The sequence below is a fragment of the Staurois parvus genome, unplaced genomic scaffold (assembly GCF_062004578.1).
Source record: "Staurois parvus isolate SC_StPar_1 unplaced genomic scaffold, SC_StPar_1.0 ptg000020l, whole genome shotgun sequence".
Taxonomy (NCBI): Eukaryota; Metazoa; Chordata; class Amphibia; order Anura; family Ranidae; genus Staurois; species Staurois parvus.
Window position 1 is genome coordinate 3,432,607 of NW_028317816.1, and position 15,054 is coordinate 3,447,660.

General features: G+C 38.2%; 1 protein-coding gene across 1 annotated transcript in view; it reads right to left on the reverse strand.

Moving 5' to 3' along the window:
- VPS41 (VPS41 subunit of HOPS complex) overlaps window positions 1–15,054 on the reverse strand; it is a 371,510-nt gene that overhangs the window by 304,064 nt on the left and 52,392 nt on the right. The window contains exon 3 of the mRNA XM_089687103.1: window positions 3,672–3,779. Coding sequence (XP_089543229.1) covers window positions 3,672–3,779 — 108 coding nt within the window. The remainder of the gene's footprint in view (window positions 1–3,671; window positions 3,780–15,054) is intronic.

Consider the following 15,054-nt stretch of genomic DNA (forward strand, 5'->3'; position numbering starts at 1 on the left):
AGATGGAGGGCCGCCAGTTTGACACCTGTGCATTAGACACTTTTACAGACGTCAGATGATTTTTTTCTGCCAAAACGCTGCTGCAAGGAGAAAAGGGTTCTGGGAAAGTTAGGAAAACATCCCATGTGTATGAGTTCTTGATTCTTTTTTTTTTTCATTCACATGTGTTCAGTAAACATACTCTAGAAAAAGTTGAGTTTTTCTAATTTTTTTTTGCCTGATTTACATATTTGGATATGTTTATTGAGAGGTACACTATATGACCAAAGATTTGTAGACACTTGACCATCAGATCTGTACAAGAGTGTTTGTCAACCAGTTCCAATGCCATGTGCATACCATAACCAGTCATACAAAATAAAAGCCTGTCGTACATACACCTAGTTAAAGGATAAGTTCCAGAATACAATGCAGTCAAGAGACCTCAGTAGACAATAAAAACTGTGCAGCTTTTTAAAATGTTCACTCATTTTTTACTGTCATACCTTCATTGGGGTACCCTTCCGATGCCTGACTGAAAAACTCCCAATTAGCAATACCAATGTCTAGCCTTGTTGCTAAGACGTGAAAACTTTTTGACCCTCATTCCCAGCATTACAGGAGTAAAAAAACAATGTTTTTTTGCATCTTTGCAGAAGGGCAGGATAAGGGGATTGCTAATTTTTCAGCCAAGCTTCTGGGGTGCCCAAGTTTCAGAGGTATTCAAACACACTCAAAGAGGCACTGGGCACTTTTAGACTTGCAAGTGTAGCCAGATGAAGGAAAATGTCAAACAAGTTTAATAGCTCTGATGAGACAGTTCCCACATAAGGACTCCCTTGATTGGTACCCAACGGTAACTCAAACCATAGCAGTACAGAAAGGAGTACCAGACCAAAATCAGATAAAAAAAAAAACTCCAAGATACATTTTTAAGTGATATTAATGTAATTTACATGATCCTGTTTCTGTGTGTGGATGATGGAACTGTAATATGTTTAATAGTACCTTTTCCTACTCTATATAGCTGTCAGATGACCCAGCTCTTTCTCAGTCTGCAAGGAAATATGAGAAGGAGCTGCAGGTCCTCTGCTGCTGGTCACATGTTAAGAAAAAGCCTTTGGAATACTGAGTAAATAGAAATAAAAATAATATTAATAAACTGTTTAATATTGGCATACACATATATATTTGAAATCAAATATTGTTTTGTGGAAATAACATGGTGTGGGTGGATTTCTGCCAATCACAGGCTGTGTCACACCCCTCCAGCCTGTGTCTTAGAATAAAGCCTAGTACACGTGATTAGAAAATCAAACAAAAAATAAAATTTTCAAAGCAACTGTACCATAATCTGATCATTCATAGACAGCCTTCTTCTGAAATTACTCGAGATGACAAACACAAAATTTTTTTGTATGATACCAAATCTTAGGATATAGGTCTAATCAGTACAGTATTCGTCCGTAAAAAATCAGAAGGGCAAGACCACGCATGCTCAGAAAAGAAAGCATACATTACAATACATTACATCACTTTCGAAGTAACATTCTGTCATACAAGAATTTCCATAACTTTAGTAACCTCTTCTTTAACCACCTGAGTGCCAGCCTGTAGTACCCCTCCATTACCAGGTAATTATTGAGTTTTTAGTGCTGTGATAGTTTGACTAACAATTGCTCTGTCACACAACACTGTACTCAAATGGAGTTTTGTACTATATATTTTTTTTTTTTTTAGACAGAGCTTTCTTTTAGTGGTATTTAATAACTGCTGTTTTTTATAACTATGAAAAAGGGAAAAAAAATTACAAAAAAATTAAAAAAAAAAACAAACAAAACGTATAGATATAGAGAGATACCCAACACAGAGTGACAGCTGTGGGGGTATATAGTAGGCTTCTATGTGCTGCGTCCTGTTATGACTAGCAAAATCAACCAAAAGAAAGGGGAGGGGAAGGCCAATAGGCGGACTTTAAAGGCACTGCAACAATAATTCATTAATTTAACATTTCTTTTTTATTGTTAAAAGAAAGTTGAATAGGAGTATGACATATTATAACATATTGTGAGATCAATTATTCAACTTTCTTTTATGTAGGAACTCCTGAAGAAGCGATATTCTCGCGAAACATGTTGAGTAACTACAATCATTGACATCTGATTTATGCTCCTTGATACCCTTACCGGGACACGGTACATCTGTATCAATTTTAATTACTACTGTATATGTATCTGTGAGTTTTGTAACTGCATGGAATGCATCACCACCCCCTCCTTGAGGGTGTGCATTCTTAGTGGAAATATTTTTCATGTATTGTAATGACTTACATTCTAACAATAAAAAATCAATTTTAAATTAATGAATTATTGTTGCAGTGCCTTTGAAGTCCGCCTATTGGCCTTCCCTTTCTTTTGGTTGATTTTACCAGTTAAAAAAAAAAAAAAAAAAAAAAACCTGTTTCCCTTACTTTGTTACAATTAGGATTCCAGAATGGTACTAAAACCCCTGACATGACCCTTTTTTTGGAAATTAGGCACTTTTTTAAAAAAACAAACATGCCGGTGCTGAAGGGGTTAAATACAGAGCTTGAAAATAGGGCCCTTGATCTTTCTCCTTCCCCTATTGTAAGGGGAATGGGAGGGATTATTATTTATTTCAGGTACTTATATAGCACCGTCAATTTACGCAACACTTTGCATATATATTATACATTCACATCAGTCCCTAACCCTCAAGGGGTGTACAATCTAAGGTCCCTAACTTACATTCATACACATACTAGGGCCAATTTAGACAGGATCCAATTAACCTATCAGCATGTCTTTGGAGTGTGGGAGTAAACCAGAGTACCCAGAGAAAATCCACGCAGGAACAGGGAGAACATGCAAACTCCAGGCAGGTGGTGCCATGGCTGGGATTTGAACCAACGGCCCTAGAGCTGCCAAGCGGAAGTGCTAACCATTTAGCCACTGTGTACTATAAATAATACCTTATGATCGATCACATGATACCCAGATGATCAGATTGCCTGGGTACAGTGTCCGTAAACCTAGCTGTGTAGTAACCATGATCACCCAGTTCATCGACCGCCCAATTGCTATTTATCCAGTGCCGTTCAAAAATGTCACTGGGTGAATAAAGGGCTGCCAATCCACCACTGATAAACCTACAACAGTACACAAGTAGTTAAAAAGTATCTTTGGTCTAGTTTTTCTTTTAGAGAAGAGTTAGAACACGTCAGCTTGTTTGCTGTCTGTGCTTGTTTAAGAGATTTCCCTTCATTCCTTACCCTGGAGTAACATTGTCCCTGTGGAGAAAAGGGGATACAGAGAACAATAAAACTCCAATAGAGGTTCTGGCTATCTCATACCCCACTAATATAAAAGGTTTTTATTGCCATTGTGTCCTCATTTGGAGGTTTCCCTTGCGCCCTACCCTAGTGAACTTGGACAGAAATTATGGGAACTCCTGAATGGGACAGGAGAATAGACAGCAAAAAAAATAAAAAAAAACTGCACTGGGAAAAAAAAAAAGACATGATGTGATGCGGTTTACCTATTTTATCCAAACTTAAAAAGAATACTTATGTGTACACAGAAGGTGCTCACTAATATTAGGAAGTGTGAGTATGTTTGTAAATGTTTTTAAAGCATGCTATGAAGAATGCAATTTCAATAGCGACGCCATACCTTCTCGTGGACTGTCATACAACTTGCTGCATCTTCCTGTAAGATGTCACTCACACCATTCGACAGCCTTTCATATTTCAACTTTGGCTCCTCTTCACTGTCATCCTCCTAAATACAGAACAAAAGACATCATGTAAGACATTATCCTATGAGCACTACATGAAATGCTTTACATTGTTTGGAGACTGAAACAAGGGACAAAAAAAAAAGTAATACACAAATACTAATTTTTTATACAGTACTGCAGTTTACCAATTCTTATATGTGGTGGCTGCATTAGTTTTCTATTAATTTCACCTGGTAATCTAGCCAATAGCACACTCTGTTATAGGGTGGCTCCATTCTGGATGGTGGAGCAATAGAGACACCTTTGGACAGTCAATGTGAAGAGTTAGGCCCCATTCACACCCGTGTTTTGTAGCTTTAAGCTTCAAAATACTCAACATCCAAAATTCCATATGTTTTAATGGTGACTGAAGACGCTAGTAGCTCTATACCTGATGCTCCAAAAGCTCCATGAGCTATTTTTGAGGCAGAAATGGGCATTTTTTTTGCCCAACCAACTTCAAAGGGAACCTGAAAATGCTTGATTGAAGTGTTTGAGTGTTTTTTTTGGGTGTATTTCAGGCGTTTTAGCATGTAAAAACTGAATTCCTCCCCTTAGTGCTTTCCGCTGGCTAAAACAAAAACCCCTGATGCTTGAATACAAATGTAAAGCAACTGAAACATGCTTCTAAAACACTTGTATATGTGCAAAAATGCTTAAATAAAAAAAAAAAAAAGCCTGAAAAATGCAGCCTTACATGGACTAGACTACTAACAAATTAAAGCAGAACTCCAGTTAACACTTTTTAAGCAGTTAAAGCTTCCTTGGGATAAAAGTTTTACATTAATGAAAATAAGCTGATCATTTTAACCACTTCAATACCGCGCACTTTTACCCCCTTGCCCAGTCATGCAACACTGTACCCATAAAAAAAAAATCTTTATCATTTTTTTCACACAAATAGAGCGTTCTTTTGGTGGTATTTAATCACCACTGAGTTTTTTGATTTTTTGCTACAGTGCCTTGAAAAAGTATTCATACCCCCTTGAAATTTTCCACATTTTGTCATGTTACAACCAAAAACGTAAATGTATTTTATTTGTATTTTAAGTGATAGACCAACACAAAGTGGCACATATTTGTGAAGTGGCAGGAAAATTATAAAAGTGAAGATGAAAAGTGTGGCGCGCATTTGCATACAACCCCCTTTACTTTGATACCCCTAACTAAAATCTAATGGAACCAATTGCCTTCAGAAGTCGCCTAATTAGTAAATAGAGTCCACCTGTGTGTATAAATACAGCTTGATTGAAGCCCTCAGAGGTTTGTTAGAGAAAATTAGTGAACAAACAGCATCGTGAAGGCCAAAGAACACACGACAGGTCATGGATAAAGTTGTGGAGAAGTTTAAAGCAGTGTTAGGATATAAAAAAAATTCCAATCTTTGAACATCTCAGGGAGCACTGTTCAATTCATCATCCTAAAATGGGAAAGAGTATGGCACAACAGTAAACCTACCAAGATATGGCTGTCCACCTAAACTGACAGGCCGAGCAAGGAGAGCATTAGAGTTCCAACTGAGTTCCATCATCCTAAAATGGGAAAGTTCCATCATCCTAAAATGGGAAAGAGTATGGCACAACAGTAAACCTACCAAGATATGGCTGTCCACCTAAACTGACAGGCCGAGCAAGGAGAGCATTAGAGTTCCAACTGAAAGAAAAAATAAGTCAGCAGCCACAAAAACTGTAGCTGCTGACTTCTAAAATACAGCCACTTACCTCTCCCTCAGTCCGGCGGGGGTCCTCACCACCACTGGTTTCACCGGCTGTCTTCTCTTCCCGGCGCCAACATCTTTAGTGTGGGCACCCGGCAGTGACAGCTTGTGGCTTCACAGACGGGTGCCCACTGTGCATGTGCGAGAAGCTATGCACTTTGTGAATGTCCCCGTAGTCTTCTGTGACCTGTCACGTGTGCCAGAAGACTACGGAGAGGAGGGGGGGGGGGAAGAACAACTTTCACTTCCAAATCATTCCGATCGCCAAGGTGAGTGCAGCGGGAGTGGGGGCGGGTACCTGTCAAATTCGGGTACCCGCTCCCCAAAGGTGCCAATCCTTAATGGGGAGCGGGGGACAATGCATTAATGCGCAACTTCCCTTTTGGGTGGAGCTCTGCTTTAATCAGAGAAGTGGCCAAGAGGCCTGTACTTGTACTTGTACTGGAGGGGCTGCAGAGATCCACAGCTCAGGTGGGAGAATCTGCCCACAAGACAACTATTGTGCACTTCACTAATCTAGTCAAGAGGCAATTACTTTTTCACATAGGGTCAGCCACGCAGACAACTACAGATAAAGATAGAAAAGAAACGGAGGGTGCATCGGCCTAGTGCATTATCCTCAAGGCTTCACTTGACAGCTGCAGATAGGAATGAAAAGTTGACCCTAGATGCAGCACTCTCTTTCTTTTCCTAAACACTGCAAAACTGTATGCAACTAAACGTTGCTAATCATTATTTAATAAATAACATGATAACTTTGCATCTTGGGCAGCACAGTGGCTAAATGGTTAGCACTTCCGCCTGGCAGTACTAGGGTCGTTGGTTCAATTCCCAGCCATGGCACCACCTGCCTGGAGTTTGCATGTTCTGTCTGCGTGGGTTTCCTCCGGGTACTCAGGTTTACTCCCACACTCCAAAGACATGGTGGTAGGTTAATTGGCTCCTGTCTAAATTGTATGTATATGTAAGAATGTAATCTAGAGACCTTAGATTGTACGCCCCTTGAGGGTTAGGGTCTGATGTGAATGTACAATATATATGTAAAGCACTGCGTAAATTGACAGCACTATATAAGTACATGTAATAAATAATACATTTTGTGAGTCCAGCTCCTTTCAGAAAAAGCTAAACTCTGAAATTTAGAGTTTAGTGAATGTAGCTTGAGCCCTCGTTCACACAGCGTGACTTGTCAGGCAATTTGACAGTTCAAAGTCACAAGAAATGTCGCACCACATTTGCGGCAATAGAACCAAATTGCTGTGACTTTGAAAAAGGTTCCTGCACTATTTCTGTGCAACTTGATTTCCACATGCATTGACATCTCTTAAATGAACTCACACAGATGTGAGCAAGCCGCACAAGTTATCACACTGACAGTCCGTTTACACCTGCTTCACTCTTTTAAGATTGATCCACGTAGAATGTCTTTCCACAGAGTGGTTAAGGCACAAGTGACAGGCAATCAGAAGACCACCTCCTTTGACTCACGGTTGCAGCAAAACCCCATTTAGTTGAATATGTTACATTCAGTGGTGGTCCTGCCTGAAAGAGGGGGCAATTGTATTAACACCCTAGTACGGCTGCCTTTGCAGCTTAAGGGGGGGATGCTGGGGGACAGTAAAATGCAGCTATTTTTACCACCTCCAAATTGCCTTAGTTTCAGAATCACCAGGTTGATATGAAAGCAAAAATATCCTTAAATAGAACACTAATGCAGTCACCACATCTAAAAACCTGCAAGCTCCAAAATAATACATTTTGTTTTTGGGTTTATTACTACTTTAGTGAACCAACCAATTAGGCAAATGTATTAACTGTATTATAGTGAATGTATAGCCAAAAGATGTTTTTTTTTCTTTTGGATGGAACAGGAAAGCATCAAAACTATATCAGGTGCATTTTTGCTGTATGAGATTCACTTCCCTATGCTTCCTGTACTGGCAACACAACATGAAATATGTTGAAATACCCGCAAAATGAGGAGAATGCCCATCTTAGTTGTTACCAGAATGTCTGCCCAGTTGGATGAACTTCCAACTTTTAGTCTTGGTGGCAATGGCCAGAAGGAGAGGTCAGCAGGATAAACGTTTCCAGTAAGAACACATTCAGCAAAAAATATTACCAGTTCTAACCTTTCTTTACCATAGAAAAAAAAAAAAAAAAAAAAAAGGAGGTTTTGCCTTCACATTCACCTTACAAAATAACATTAATGGCAAGGTTTCCTTGTCTCAAGCTGAAAAACCCTTAAAATGAAGGTACCTCCCATCTCCTTAATGGAAGTCAAACATGGTATAATCTCAAAAGTTTGTCATCAGGAAAACTTGAGAAATGTGTTACTTAGTCCTAGGTAACAAAAACGGAAAAAACCTTACATGTCAGTTTTCAGTAGATTCAGAGGTATAGACAGATAGCGGTATATTGACATCTTAACCTTTCATGTAAAAGTAAAGCTTGATTCTGTGGATTTGTGGTTGAACCGGTTAGCCTCCAATGATTCATTTTTTTTTTTATATACTAAATTGCTTGGGCTTGTGTCAGGTCAAAATACATGTGTCTGCTTTGTTTAACAGAAAGTATAAAGTACAAATGTATGGATATATAAATGCAGCAGCAATTTGGTTCTCAATATTGCCATTTAATGTACCATCTTCATAGGAATATTCAGTGTACTTAAAGTGTAATTTCACTCCCTTAATCAGCATTGACTTTTTTTTAATCCTTATAACATTAGTAAATAGATAAAGTATAAGTATAGCATATTTACTTGTTTTAAAGTTTTTGTTCTTTTTTTTTACAATTCTTCGGTTACTTCCTGGTTTCCAGGTCTAAACAAATTATGTCATACATCCCAGGAGTCTTCTGGATTGGAGGAGGAGTTTTCTCAGCCAAGCACACCCTCCTGCCTGCATGTCTGAGCTAAGGGCAGATAGATTCCAGGAAATAAATACTACATGAATCATCTGCCCTTACTCGGCTAGCATGGCTAGAAATGCTAAGGGGTGTTTTTCAAAGCGATTTCTCAGCAATCTAAAACATTGAGACATGGATGGATTGGGAGGGGAGTTGCTTTGAATATGTGGTGCTCAGATGCAGTATAGTTTTGCTTTAACAATAGTAAATATGGCATGGGAGACCACTATTTCTTCATTGTGAAAGACATCCATAACAAACCCACAGAAGTTTGAGTGAGCAAATGATAAATTATAAATGCAGTAAGTTGAATGCATGAGTTACTTGATATTTCTAACTGCCAAATCTGACACTGACAGCAGGAGTAAGATACAATTTTATCCCAGTATAGGGTCAGACAGAAAAGCAAAAAGAGAAAGTCAATGTATTCTGAGAGTCCGAAGACAGCCTCTTTCTTCAAGCTAAGAATACTAAAATAAATTAATATCTATAGCAATAAAATATAATTTCTTCACATAAGTTACATAAAATGTATTTATAAGCAACAGTAAATAAATATGGATCTACCGCTGATAAAAGTGCTCATAATACAAAAGGATAAAAACTGTATAAGATATATACAAAAGTAACAGAACATATGTAAAATATAAGTACATTAAGGAAAAGAGATATCAGATTAATTCATTTTCAGATAACAAAAGTATTGTTGACAGTAGCAAGTTTAGTAAAAGAAAAATGATCAACAATGAAATAAAAAAAAATACAAAATAACAACAATAATAACCCTAAAGTTCATGTAAAGTCCACTGAGAAATATTTTGTTGACAAAGATATTCCATTGTTATGTCTTTCCAACCCTGAAAAGTTGTGCAGGTCTGAGGAGCCTAAAACACATCGACTTCCTCTTTTTGATTTTGCCTTTTACCCTATACTGGAATAATATTGTATCTATACTATCAATCAATGGCGTGCCACTTCAATCTTATACCTACAAACCAAGGAAATTGTGGGAAGTCTTTGTGATATAGACGCTTTTAACCCATTAACCAGGTAAACTACACCAACACTATAATAATTCTATTGGATATCAACACCAATAGGACAACCTCCAAGTCCAGTGCTACATATCCACTTCCTCCCAATCTGACATTGAAAACAGTGCTATAGACTAGTCTCTTTTACGCAACCTCTCTAAAAATAGAGCCAGATGTCTTGGGGTATCATTGCTCCAGCACACCAGCTGTCATGCTTTTAAGACCTAAATAAACTACGTAACACAAACTACTTAAAATCTGGTAAATAGTTTTTAAATAATGATCCCACTTGATCTCAGCAATAGGTCACAAAGATGTAGTATCATACAAACACCATTCAATGAAGACCACCATAATAAACAAACACTATCATCTGCTGCTCATGGACTAGAAACCATAGATAACAGTGTTGAGCTGTGGCCCATAATGGGGTGCCAAGGGAGTAGGCTGAACTGCCTCTGCTTACAAATGATTGGATGATGGGGTGCAAGCAATGCTTTTGATATGCAAACTAAAAAGTGTTGTTAGATTCTGAGGAAGGGGGCACAATCCTGAAATATGTAAATTTGAGACACGTTGTGTTAATGCTGGCTGAACCATAAGGGTTTAGGCATGCACACTTTTACGGCTGTTGCAACTACAGCATATGATTTGATCCTAGAATGTAGTGTCAGATAAGCCAACACTCATTCTACAATAGTGATTTTTTTTTTTTTTTAACAATTTGCTTTTAATTATCTTTATACTTCATGAGGCCATCATGGTCTGGTATCTATTTATGATTTAACTCCGACAACCCAAGTATGTCAGTCATCATAAAATAAGACAAAACCAGAGCCAAATAATTGTAATTAGAGCTTGCTTCCTCGGGGACTATTAAAAAAAAGTTCAACTTTTGAGATTTTCACTTCTCTGCCCCCCTTATAATGCCAATAAATAAGAATGCCAAGGAATAAGATCACACCATGCCTTGTATTCTTTCTCATTTGTCTGGGTACTGCGTGGCATGCCCATGTACTCCTGGATACCAACACGTGGAAGAATGGTAATGGCATTTGACTTTTTAATGTCAAAACTATTTGCATGACTGTGGAAAATTGTGACTTAGGCTTTAAAAAATATTTGGAACCCTTTCCAGCCACATCCGTTTCAATAATTTTTCTTATTAACTACTCACCAATCCCTTTTGATTGCCCTATGAAACACTTTAACAGACTTCTGTTATGAAGAGCAGGTAAACAAAACCATGTGAGTTTTTAATGTACAGTAGAGCAAGTCAAACCCCAACTGAACAGAACAGACTCATGATTCCAATAACCCTCTTTTCAAGATGTCATCATCCTGGAGGTTCACACATTTTTTTTTTCCATCATTGACCTTGATTTCTTCACAGAATGCCAGTACATAGGTGATATATGGGAGGTGTGAAAGAGTCTATGATCATTTTGTGCTTTAATGGCACTTATCAAGACTCGGTCTTGACAAAGTGCTATTAGAGCATGAAGCAATTGTATGACTCCCATATATCTCCTCTGTAGTGGTGTTTTGTGAGCATGGTGTTTTCAAAAGCATAGTTTGTTTTATGCTGGGTGTCGCTATATGAACATTTTAACGATCAAATAAAGGTTTGGAATTCTAAGTGACAAAAAACACTTCCCCATCAAAAATTTTATACATTTATTGCTTGTTTAAGGATAGATTTCCAATACGGTATCTATAAACAAGTTGATCACAGAGAAAGACAAAATACAAACAGATCGAGCAATCAAAAAGAGAATGTGAACTACAATAGCATATAAGTTAGACAGACATCTCAGTTTACAGGGGACACATATTCTTGCAGACTGAGAAATATTTTATATAAAAAAAAAACAAAACAAACAAAAAAAAAAAACACAAAAAAGTCCTAAAACTACCAATAATGCTTCTTACACAAACAATATTAAAATGCTACTAAAGTAAAAAAAACTTGTTCAATTAAAATAACAAACATGTTATACTCACCTACTCTGTGCAGTGGCATTGCAGAGTGGCCCCAATCCTCCTCTTCTCAGGTCCCCCAGCAGCAACCTTGGCTCCTCTTCTTCATGTATCCCCATAGCAAGCTGCTTGCCATGGAGGCACACAGTGTCTGTATGTTCCAGAGCTGTGTGCCTATGGAGCCGTGCTCCATAAACGTACCCAGTGGTACTTAGCCCCACCCCCTTCTTTTTCCTCACTACATTTGACTGACAGCAGCAGGAGCCAATGGTCCCTGCTACTGCTTGAGTGCTGTGTGAAGAGGAAGAGAAGGGAGAATAGATGCAGCCATGCACAGCGCTGTATCTCTTCTACCCTCTCTTCCCCTTCATACAGGGAGAGGGGGGCAGAGAAATAGAAAACATATTTTACCCTAAAGCAAGGAATGCATTAAGGTATAAAACGTTTTTAGCTTTAGTACAATTTTCATCTAAAATTTTTATATGCAAGTTATTGGAGAATCAGAGCTTCAAACATGTCTTTCTCCACCAAAGTGACATACAATATAATTTTGCATCCCAGTGAGGAATTCCACTACTGTATCCCAGACTATAATTTTCTTTTTCCATATGTAATTCAGGAGAGGTGTTAATCAACACCCTAGTACCTTTTCATTTACAGAACGCATATTGTATGTCTCAAGTACAAATGTGCTTGCGAGGACAGTGTTGAGGGAAAAAAAGATTCTGTTTAAAAAACATTACTACAGCCATGGAGTCAACAATCTGTTGTTTTTTTCCATCCAGAAGATTAAGGAAGCAAATGGAAGGAATGATAACTGAAAGTTGTCATGGATCCTGTAAGAGGCACATTGTACATATGGTGTTACTCCAGGGAAAGTACGTTCTGAAGAAACAGATACCATCTGAAAAATGACAGTAAAATCTGCTGCAGCATTAGTTCCCCTTGTGCCCTCACATGTTCAGTCTCTTGCTTTGTTCAGGCTCAAACCATGCTTTCAAATGCATTTTTAAATTTAAAGCTGAGCTTCTGAAATACAGGAAAAGTGCAGGCACACTATAATGTCACCTCTGGCACTTATCTCTATTACTCATATTTGACAGGTTTATTGCACTCCTGTTGTACTCTAGCTGTGAGGAGAGAAGCACACACACCAACTATGCCCACCCCTCTCCTCTACTTCCCATTCACAGAAGCCTTTGTATTTTGAGAATAAGTTCATATAATACAAAAGCACTCTCTGATTGGGTAGGAGGCGAGGAGAGGTGGGCATAGCAGTTCCCGGGACTCTGCTCTTAAAGGAACTGAGACCACAGTGAACAGCCTTAGAGGTCCAGAAGTTATCTTCCTGGAGCACGATAAACCTGTGGAATGTGAATAATAGAGATAAGTCTATAGGGGGCAGGCACCTCGTTAGACTTAACTCATGGTATGCCTTTAGTTTTTACAAAGTAGCTGAATTCCTGTAGTTCAGCCTTAATTGCACATAAATTGTAGCAGGAAACATGCAATTTAAAACATGCTTTTTACATATGGCAGTTGTTCATAGTTTACAAAGTGCTTGCCCTTTCTCTGTCCTTATCCTTATGTCTTTTTCAAACCACACCGTGTTGTGTACCCGACCTCCAGTATTGTCCCTTTCTAGCAACTCTGTCAACTCCATCTTCTATCCAAACGATTTCCTCCATCCTTTGCACACTCCATCTTCTATCTGCAAAACCTTCAGCTCATCTTGTCTACCTTCTGCATTTTTACCATCTGTCCACTTTCAACCTGTGTCTAATTTCATTTTGTCTGGCCACTTTGCTTAGGTCAACATTCTTACAGCAAACACACATATATACAGTATATACTGTAACTTTATTACAACTGAAGATATACAGTATCTATTTTCAATAAAAAATAAATGGCCACACACACACACACACACACACACACACACACACACACACACATATACACAGTTGTGTTCAAAATAATAGCAATCAGACAAAACTAACCTGATCAATCACTGTTTTTGGTAGAAATGATATTTCTAAATGGCAAATAATTTACTAGCAGGTGTAGTAGAGTAATAGAAATCCAACAGAGCCAACAGTCATGGCATGCATGCTGCTGATTCTGTGTAATTGAATCACTAATTGAAAGGGGCATGTTCAAAATAATAGCAGTGTGGAGTTCTAATAGTGAGGTCATTCATTCTTTGAAAAACAGGTGGCAATTATTGCCCTTATTTAAGGAAGGAAGGCAGCAAATGTTGTACATGCTGGTTACAGTGCATTTCTCTCTGAAATTCTGAGGAAAATGGGTCGTTCCAGACATTGTTCAGAAGAACAGCGTACCTTGATTAAAAAGTTGATTGGAGAGGGGAAAACATATAAAGAAGTGCAGAAAATTATAGGCTGCTCAGCTAAAATGATCGCAAATGCTTTAAAATGGCAACCAAAACCTGAAAGACGTGGAAGAAAGCGAAAAACTACCATTCAAATGGATAGAATAGCCAAAATGGCAAGGACTCAGCCAACAATCAGCTCCAGGAAGATCAAAGAAGGTCTAAAGTTACCTGTGAGTACTGTTACAATTGGAAGACGCCTATGTGAAGCCAAGCTATCTGCAAGAAGCCCCCGCAAAGTACCACTGTTGAAAAAAAGACATGTGCTGAAGAGGTTACAATTTGCCAAAGAGCAAATTGACTGGCCTAAAGAGAAATGGTGCAACATTTTGTGGACTGATGAAAGTAAGATTGTTCTTTTTGGGTCTAGTGGCCGGAGACAGTTTGTCAGACGACCCCCAAACACTGAATTCAAGCCACAGTACACTGTGAAGGCAGTGAAGCATGGTTGTGCAAGCATCATGATGTGGGGATGTGTCTCATACTACAGTGTTGGGCCTATTTATCGCATACCAGGGATCATGGATCAGTTTGAATACATCAGAATACTTGAAGAGGTCATGCTGCCTTATGCTGAAGAGGAAATGCCCTTGAAATGGGTGTTCCAACAAGACAACGACCCCAAACACACCAGCAAACGTGCAACATCTTGGTTCCAGACCAAGATTGACGTTATGGAGTGGCCAGCCCAATCCCCGGATCTTAATCCAATAGAAAACTTGTGGGGTGACATCAAAAATGCAGTTTCTGAGGCAAAACCAAGAAATAGAGAAGATCGGTGGAATGTAGTCCAATCATCCTGGACTGGAATACCTGTTCACAGGTGCCAGAAGTTGGGTGACTCCATGCAACACAGATGTACAGCAGTTCTCAGAAACAGTGCTTATACAACTAAATATTCATTAAGTGATTCAAAGGAAAGTAAAATCTTCAAACATTTCTCAGTTTATATAGTGAATGTTTGAGTTTGTAAAGAAAAATACAAAACACTGCTATTTTTTTGAACAGTCTAATATTCACTTTTCTTCAATTTTTTTTTAGAGGAACAACACAAATTTGATATATTTTTCTTCATGTTTTGATTTGGAATAGAATGTGTAGTGTTCCCAATGCATTTGTGTGTATGGAAATAAAAGCTATTAGAAGGATTTTGAGCTTTATTCACTTTTTTCAACACACTGCTATTATTTTGAACACAACTGTATATATATATATATATATATATATATATATATATATATATA